Below are 8,936 nucleotides of genomic sequence, written 5' to 3' on the forward strand. Positions count from 1 at the left end.
CTACTTTTCAGGAACATTTTAGTTTCTTATATCATATCATGATTTGTTCATTTTCTTCTTCTTCCTCTACTTCTTGATTGGAAACCCCTGTTCTAGATCTACCTAGAGATGAGTAGGTAATAGGTATGCAGCTTTGGAAACCCTTGGTTTGATAGAGGAAACTGTAACAACAGAGGTCTTGTCCCGAAATCAAAGAGAGGACAGGATAGGAGAAAGCCAGCCCCCAAAACGAGTCTTATCAGCTATGTAGGAAAAAGTTCGCCTTGGACGGGAATCGAACCCGCGACATACCTAACGCTTACTTGATAACTAGGCTGTAGATATTTTGAAATAATTTTGTGCGTGAGTAAAATGGGAGAAAATAGGTACAACTCTTGAAATATTGTGTCTCTTAACGCCTATCTGATGAAGGGCATACTACGGGATGCGCATGCTACGACACAGACCACATGCGTCTAATGTAGCAGTTGTTTCATTGTTACGAAATAAAAACGGCGCGGCGGTGAAACACTCGTCTTAAAAAAATATATATATACTCGTATACCTTCACTATTGTATACATTCATTAGAACTAGTTCAAAGGTTTCCTCTTATCTCGCATTGCACGTGTATATTTCCTATCCTTTTGTCCGAACATCATTCTTTAGAAATGTCTAGATATTAAAATGAACTATTTATAATAAAAACGGGTTATCAAGGTATCATGTCAAATAGGTACCTACGATTATCACAATATTGTAAAGATAAAGATCTATGTCTTTACTTGACCAGAGAAACATAACGCATCATAATCATAACTGTTGTTATATTATGTTACTAAACCCATAAAATAAACGAGACCTTGTTTACACTGCTGGGGTAAAGGGACTTTTTAGTCCTATTCGAGCAGGATAAACAAGGTATATTCTATTCTATCTTCGCTGTTTTGATGAATGCAATAAGTAATACCCCTGTTTTTTGTTTCATCACAATGTGTTTTAATACTTATCGGCTCATTCTTCATCATTCTTTTCCCATTTACATCATCATATCTAGTTTCATTTTTTGCAATACTTTCTCTGTCTATCACATCTCATGCTTTATCAAAAAATAGTTCTTTTCTTTTACTTATCGAACTCACATGAAGAGGTAAATATAAATATTTTGTATGAAAGACTGCGATTACATTTCTTACCACCCATCACTCCATCAATCTTTCTTCTCGCGTCCATTCCCATTACTTTCTAATCTTTTGTCCACAGCATTGGCTAAATTCTCCTCAATCTTATCCTTCTCTACGTGATGCACAATCTCCTCTCCCCTAAGTCCGAACACATCGTCATTATACTTGATATAGGACAGCATAATGTCATACACGATGGTGATTAAGTTCACATACATGACTCTGTACTGAGGGCTGATGTAGGTGAAGTTAACAAACTGACAGGGTGGCCACAGAAGACAGTCCGTGGTGTATATGACGAGGAACTTGTCCCTTATTTCTTCCTTAATTTCGTCTTTCGGCTTGGCCTCCAAGATGCCCATACCATAGAGAAAAATTATGATACATACAGGTGAAATGATCGCCTGGTCGAAACAGAGCTTTAAGGCGATCGACTTCCCCGACCGCTTCGGGAGGTACTTGTCTAGATATTTGTAGAAGAAATGCTGAGGTGGGCCCATAACCGCGGGCTACATGTGGCCCGCGGGCCGCTAGTTGGAAATCCCTGTTCTAGATCTACCTAGAGATGAGTAGGTAATAGGTATGCAGCTTTGGAAACCCTTGGTTTGAACTTTGATAGAGGAAACTGTAACAACGGAGGTCTTGTCCCGAAATCAAAGAGAGGACAGGATAGGAGAAAGCCAGCCCCCAAAACGAGTCTTTTCAGCTATGTAGAAAAAAAGTTCGCCTTAGACGACAATCGATTACTATAGATAACTAGGCTGTAGGTATTTTAAAATAATTTTGTGCGTGAGTAAAATGGGAGAAAATAGGTACAACTCTTGAAATATTGTGTCTCTGAACGCCCATCTGATGAAGGACATACTACGGGATGCGCATGCTACGACACAGACCACATGCGTCTAATGTAGCAGTTGTTTCATTGTTACGAAATAAAAACGGCGCGGCGGTGAAACACTCGTCTTAAAAAAATATATATATACTCGTATACCTTCACTATTGTATACATTCATTAGAACTAGTTCAAAGGTTTCCTCTTATCTCGCATTGCACGTGTATATTTCCTATCCTTTTGTCCGAACATCATTCTTTAGAAATGTCTAGATATTAAAATGAACTATTTATAATAAAAACGGGTTATCAAGGTATCATGTCAAATAGGTACCTACGATTATCACAATATTGTAAAGATAAAGATCTATGTCTTTACTTGACCAGAGAAACATAACGCATCATAATCATAACTGTTGTTATATTATGTTACTAAACCCATAAAATAAACGAGACCTTGTTTACACTGCTGGGGTAAAGGGACTTTTTAGTCCTATTCGAGCAGGATAAACAAGGTATATTCTATTCTATCTTCGCTGTTTTGATGAATGCAATAAGTAATACCCCTGTTTTTTGTTTCATCACAATGTGTTTTAATACTTATCGGCTCATTCTTCATCATTCTTTTCCCATTTACTGGGTCACCCTTTATAAAAAGAAAGAGAAAAAAAAAAACAAACAAACAAACAAAGCTACATATTTAGTATTTTTATTCAATCAACCAGATGAAATCACGAAACGAAACTCGAACGAAACTAAAAATTAACGAAATAAATAAGATACTCCCAAAATCACTTCCATTTGTGTCCAAAAAAAATACCAATAAAATGTCCCATCGCCTAATCATCAGGAACTTCCTATTCACAAACGCCCCTCGCTTTCCAGTCATCAAAATGAACGAAACAAGAAGTAAATATAAATATGTTGTATGAAAGAGAAAGACTGCGATTACATTTCTTACCACCCACTCCTTCATCAATCTTTCTTCTCGCGTCCATTCCCATTACTTTCTAATCTTTTGTCAACAGCATTGGCTAAATTCTCCTCAATCTTATCCTTCTCTACGTGATGCACAATCTCCTCTCCCCTAAGTCCGAACACATCGTCATTATACTTGATATAGGACAGCATAATGTCATACACGATGGTGATTAAGTTCACATACATGACTCTGTACTGAGGGCTGATGTAGGTGAAGTTAATAAACTGACAGGGTGGCCACAGAAGACAGTCTGTGGTGTATATGACGAGGAACTTGTCCCTTATTTCTTCCTTAATTTCGTCTTTCGGCTTGGCCTCCAAGATGCCCATACCATAGAGAACCCATTACTTTCTAATCTTTTGTCAACAGCATTGGCTAAACTCTCCTCAATCTTCTCCTTTATCAGTATTTTTTCTCTTGTGTCCATTGCCATTACTTTCTAATCTTTTGTCAACAGCATTGGCTAAACTCTCCTCAATCTTCTCCTTTATCAGTCTTTTTTCTCTTGTGTCCATTGCCATTACTTTCTAATCTTTTGTTCACAGCATTGGCTAAACTCTCCTCATCCTTCTCTACGTGATGCACAATCTCCTCTCCCCTAAGTCCGAACACATCGTCATTATACTTGATATAGGACAGCATAATGTCATACACGATGCTGACTAAGTTCACATATATGACTCTATACTGAGCGCTGATGTAGGTGAAGTTAACAAACTGACAGGGGGGCCACAGAAGACAATCCGTGGTGTAAATGACGAGGAACTTGTCCCGTACTTCTTCCTTAATTTCGTCCTTCGGCTTGGCCTCCAAGATGCCTATCCCATAAACCCGATGTTTACCTACCATGCTGACACCGCACCAGTCGCTATGCACATTATTTTATAGCTACTCATTTTCTACAAGAGGCTGAGTTATAATTAACTAAAGCAAATCAAGAATTCTGTGTGGTAAAGAGAGAGCTTCTTCACAACTTTTGTGGACATCACAGCATTACAAGTGCCTCCTTTACTATCTACTCGTATCAACAATCTTTTTACACTGGTCTCTACGAGAAGTCCTCACGAGGCTCCAATAATCCTAACACCCAGTGTTTACCTACCAAGCTGACACCGCACCGGTCGCTATGCACATTATTTATAGCTACTCATTTTCCACACGAGGCTAAGTTATAATGAACTAAAGCAAATCAAGAATTCTGTGTGGTAAAGAGAGAACTTCTTCACAACTTTTGTGGGCATCACAGCATTACAAGTGCCTCCTTTACTATCTACTCGTATCAACAATCTTTTTACACTGGTCTCTACGAGAAGTCCTCACGAGGCTTAATACCAATAAAATGTCCCATCGCCTAATCATCAGGAACTTCTTATTCACAAACGCCCCTCGCTTTCCAGTCATCAAAATGAACGAAACAAGAGGTAAATATAAATATGTTGTATGAAATACTGCGATTACATCATTTATTACCACCCACTCTTTCATCAATCTTTCTTCTCGCGTCCATTCCTATTACTTTCTAATCTTTTGTCAACAGCATTGGCTAAACTCTCCTCAATCTTATCCTTCTCTACGTGATGCACAATCTCCTCTCCCCTAAGTCCGAACACATCGTCATTATTCACGAAGCTGACTGTACCCCGAACTCCAAACACAGAGTCGAAAAAACTCCGACCCCGCCGGGAATCGAACCCGGGACCTCCAGAGTGCAAGCCTGTACCCACTCGGCCATGGAGGTTGTGTAGCCTCCGTGGCCACCAGCCACACATTATCTCTTACTCAATATGTATAAATTTTACCTATGAAATATACAAGACCTTGTTTAGACTGCGGGAGTAAAGGGACGACTCTATACTGAGCGCTGATGTAGGTGAAGTTAACAAACTGACAGGGTGGCCACAGAAGACAGTCCGTGGTGTAAATGACAAGGAACTTGTCCCGTACTTCTTCCTTAATTTCGTCTTTCGGCTTGGCCTCCAAGATGCCTATCCCATAAAGGAAAATTATGATACATACAGGTGAAATGATCGCTTGGTCTAAACACAGCTTGAGAGCGATCGACTTCCCCGACCGCTTCGGGAGGTACTTGTCTAGATATTTGTAGAAGAAATGCTGAGGTGGGCCCAGGGATGAACAAGGTATATTCTATTCTATTCTATCAGATAGACCTGACAGGTACACCTGATCATGTCCGCCTGTCAGGTCTATCTGATAGAATAGAATAGAATATACCCTGTTTATCCTGCCAGAATGAGACTGAAAAGTCCCTTTACTCCCGCAGTCTAAACAAGGTCTTGTATATTTCATAGGTAAAATTTATACATATTGAGTAAGAGATAATGTGTGGCTGGCCTTACCCCTGCCGTGTAGGAATGGAGAAGGTCAGCATTCATCAGCGCTACCACGGGTCCGTGCTGAACCAGCATCTGCAGAATAGTATTCGCCCCTCTGAACTTATAATATTTATCCGAGTAAACTTTGATCTTCGAAGAGTTGTACTGGCAATGGTACGTCTTGCCGTGGTCGTTTCTGTACGGGTAATCCGCTTCGGAATGGTCTGTTGAATCGTATCGCCTAGACACATGAGGACTCCACCCCCCAGGGTGTTGGTGTAGAAGAGATACTTCTGAGAGAAGATGGTGCGGAGGATTTGGGTCATTTTTCGATAAAAATTTCCGACGACAGACCGGTAATACCCATGTGAGCCACCCTCTTGAGGTCGTATCCCGTTTTGTCCGCTTTGGTGTACAGTTCGATGGTCTGTTGAATGGTATCGCCTAGACACATGAGGACTCCGCCCCCGAGGGTGTTGGTGTAGAAGAGATACTTCTGAGAGAAGATGGTGCGGAGGATTTGGGTCATTTTTCGATAAAAATTTCCGACGAGCTGGGCCGAATATCGCTAATTGACGGGGTTTCTGACCAGTTATTTGGGCCGAATATCGCTAGGCGGGGTTTTCCGCTCCTTAGATGGTCCGAAGCTCGCTAATTGGCGGGGTTTCTGTTAACCGGTTAGTTCGTTGGGCGAATTTTGCTGAGAGGCGCACGGCGGAGCTTCTACGGTCTTGTTTCGTTCATTTTGACGACTGGAAAGCGAAGGGCGTTTGTGAATAGGAAGTTCCTGATGATTAGGCGATGGGACATTTTATTGGTATTATTTTTGGACACAATAATAATAATAATAATAAGGTTTATTCAGTTTCTTCACAAATTTCATCGTGTTCCTATATAAGTACATAATGTTTGTACCTACTTTGCGGGGTTTCTGTTAACCGGTTACTTCGTTGGGTGGATTTCGTTGAGAGGCGCACGGCGAAGCTTCTACGGTCTTGTTTCGTTCATTTTGACGACTGAAAAGCGAGGGGCGTTTGTGAATGGAAAGTTCCTGATGATTAGGCGATGAGATATTTTATTGGTATTATTTTTGGACACAAATGGAAGTGATTTTGGGAATATTGTATTTATTTCATTTTGGGCATTTTGTTTGTGATGGTGATCAGGTGTGGAACGCTAGACGCTAGCCGAAAAATCGCCCTCATTTTGAAAACACTCAATCTGGTTCAAAATCCGACATTCTGTCTCTAGCACTTCCTGAACTATAGCACGAATTTCTCGATGAAAAGCACCACTTATAAATATAGACCTTGTTTTTAACATATTTCCATAAAAAAAGGTCGCACGAGCTAAGATCGGTTGTGGAGGGAGGAAAATCAAAACGGGTGCGAAACTTCATCTGAGCATTAGTAAAAAATTCAGTACTTTTAAGAAATGCCACCACAGCGTAAGCTCGATGTTGCGGGGTCCACGACTACATTGTAACAAAAGCTTATTTTGTTCTGAACTCAGTGATGTTAATTTTAACAAGCTACGTTAAGTTATAACAAAGTTAGGTATGGGCAAATCAAAATCGTCAGGTAACGCTGGGCCACCCTGTATTTACCTAAAATCCCGAATTTTTTTCTCGTTTTCTTTAGTTGTTTTTATTAGTCCTTTTTTTTCTTTATTTATATCTTACAAAACTATCGATGAGAAGCACTGTAAAAAAAAAAAGTTCGATATTGATTCTCCTGATAATGGATGACCTACTAATGAAAGTTTTCGTAAGTAGTGATTCAACTGACGCCATTAATCAAATTGGGAATGCCTTTATCAATTATTTAGATTAGGTTTAGGTAGGTACCTATGTATAATTGTTAATTGTATATTATATGCTAAGTATTCAGACGATTATACCTATGTTAGAAGTGCCAAATGATACGTGCTATAGGTTCTCACTGAGATTGTATTTGATAGATTAGTTTGATGCAGAATATATCAGTAGTGACGTAAGAATATGTCAGTCCACGTATTATAGGTTTATCAAGTATTTCATTCATCTAACAGTTTAGTCAGAATATAATATATTCTGATTTTATTGTCTTTATACGTACTGAGACCTATATCTACCTACATAGATTCACACACAGTCACGAGAAATCAAAGCGGTAGATAATGGGTGATTACTCTTCTTGGTAATTATGCAGAAGTCACGTCCGTGGAAAAGAAAGCTCCTTTTTGTATTTAACCTAACCCTATAATAACACTAATCACTGCTCTAATTGTGAAAACTCCTTTTTGCGTTTAACCTAACTCTATAATAATACTGGTCACTACTCGTTTGTGCCAGTTCCTTTGGTAGCAATATTCCACGGACGTGACTTCTGCACAAGTACCCTCTTCTTGAGATGGTTGAATACCTAGTTAGGAATCTACGTAAAGTAGGTTTACCTGGTTGACTAATAGCATCGAGTTGGTCAATTATTTCTTGCTTCTCTGTTCACTATCTTGTATTATCCGTTCTCACGTGCTTGTGATTATTACTGTCGTAAAGGGTTTCCAATAATATATCTCTTATAAGGGTTTCGATTTGCTGTGATCGATTATATTTCTTGATTGTCTATTAGGTTTTGCTGATTTGGATCTGTGCGAATTTTTCCTCCTTGGTATTTCTTTTTGTCTTAAAAATAAATAAATAAAATTTTTATATTTATCGGTCTAGAAAAGGAGCTTTTTCTAGTCTTATTGCCGGATTAATATACTGTTCAACTGTAGACACTGTTTAACACTTGCAAAACTGTAGACAACTGACAATAAATAAATTAGGGACTATTACCAACTGATCACTATTTGTGTCAAAAAATAACCCAATAAAATGTCCTATCACCCAATCATCAGGATCTTCCTAATCACAAACGTCCCTCGATTTCCAGTCGTCAAAATGAGCGAAACAAGATAATAGCATCGATTTGGTCAATTATTTTTTGCTTCTCTGTTCACTATCTTGTATTATCCGTTCTCACGTGCTTGTGATTATTACTGCCGTAAAGGGTTTCCAATAATATATCCCTTATAACGGTTTCGATCTGCTGTGATCGATTATATTTCTTGATTGTCTATTAGGATGTGCTGATTTGGATTTGTGCGAATTTTTCCTCCCTGGTATTTCTTTTTGTCTTAAAAATAAATAAATAAAAAAATTATATTTATCGGTCTAGAAAATGAGCTTTTTCTAGTCTTATTGCCGGATTAATATACTGTTCAACTCTAGACACTGTTTAACAGTTGCAAAACTGTAGACAACTATTGCTGTAACACAAAACTGTAAAGAGCACTTGTAGAACGTTTGGTTTTAAGTACTCCGTGAAATAGGAAGACTGTAGCAAAAAATTCGGTTAGAACTAAGAAATGGCTCCGAAGCTCGAATTTTGGCGATTCCTGCAACGGAAGAACGTTGATTATTTAACAAAGTTTGGCTAAAAATGATAGTCAAATATTGAAGACAGACGAACTGGGTAACTAAATACAAAACTTTAAACTCACTTCGTACAATCAATGTCAAATTATTTAGAAAAATTGTCCATTAGTCCATTACCTAATACCCACCTACCATTTTTTTTTTTTTTTTTTTTTTTTTTTTTTTTGT

General features: G+C 38.6%; 3 protein-coding genes across 3 annotated transcripts in view; all 3 read right to left on the reverse strand.

Moving 5' to 3' along the window:
* Positions 1-8,928, reverse strand: part of LOC103506194 (PXMP2/4 family protein 4-like) — a 17,830-nt gene extending 8,902 nt beyond the window's left edge. The window contains exon 1 of the mRNA XM_017442765.2: positions 8,651-8,928. The gene's annotated coding sequence lies outside the window, so the exon portion shown is untranslated. The remainder of the gene's footprint in view (positions 1-8,650) is intronic.
* Positions 1,189-1,662, reverse strand: LOC103506209 (PXMP2/4 family protein 4-like). The gene has a single exon (XM_008470597.2). The coding sequence runs from the start codon at positions 1,660-1,662 to the stop codon at positions 1,189-1,191; it is 474 nt and encodes a 157-aa protein (XP_008468819.1).
* LOC103506210 lies at positions 2,672-7,866 on the reverse strand. The gene is made up of 7 exons (XM_017442759.2): positions 7,742-7,866; positions 5,663-6,060; positions 5,333-5,598; positions 4,831-5,120; positions 4,492-4,604; positions 3,500-3,793; positions 2,672-3,312 (listed from the first exon to the last, which is right to left on the reverse strand). Exons 2-7 carry the CDS (start codon positions 5,835-5,837, stop codon positions 2,969-2,971), a joined length of 1,482 nt encoding a protein of 493 aa, XP_017298248.1. The 5' UTR covers positions 5,838-6,060; positions 7,742-7,866; the 3' UTR covers positions 2,672-2,968.
* Positions 8,929-8,936: the final 8 nt, after the last annotated feature.

Source organism: Diaphorina citri, unplaced genomic scaffold (assembly GCF_000475195.1).
Source record: "Diaphorina citri unplaced genomic scaffold, Diaci psyllid genome assembly version 1.1 scaffold222, whole genome shotgun sequence".
Lineage (NCBI taxonomy): Eukaryota > Metazoa > Arthropoda > Insecta > Hemiptera > Psyllidae > Diaphorina > Diaphorina citri.

Bases quoted from the DNA above. Each gene is read 5' to 3' on its own strand.
- LOC103506210 (XM_017442759.2), bottom strand. From the start codon at position 5,837: ATGACCCAAATCCTCCGCACCATCTTCTCTCAGAAGTATCTCTTCTAC. The intron at 5,121-5,332 runs GTAAGGCCAGCC...AGAATAGAATAG, and splicing joins TCCATTCCTACACGGCAGGG to AATATACCTTGTTCATCCCT. The intron at 3,794-4,491 runs GTAATAGGAATG...TTTATGGGATAG, and splicing joins TGTTGACAAAAGATTAGAAA to GCATCTTGGAGGCCAAGCCG.
- LOC103506209 (XM_008470597.2), bottom strand. From the start codon at position 1,662: ATGGGCCCACCTCAGCATTTCTTCTACAAATATCTAGACAAGTACCTC.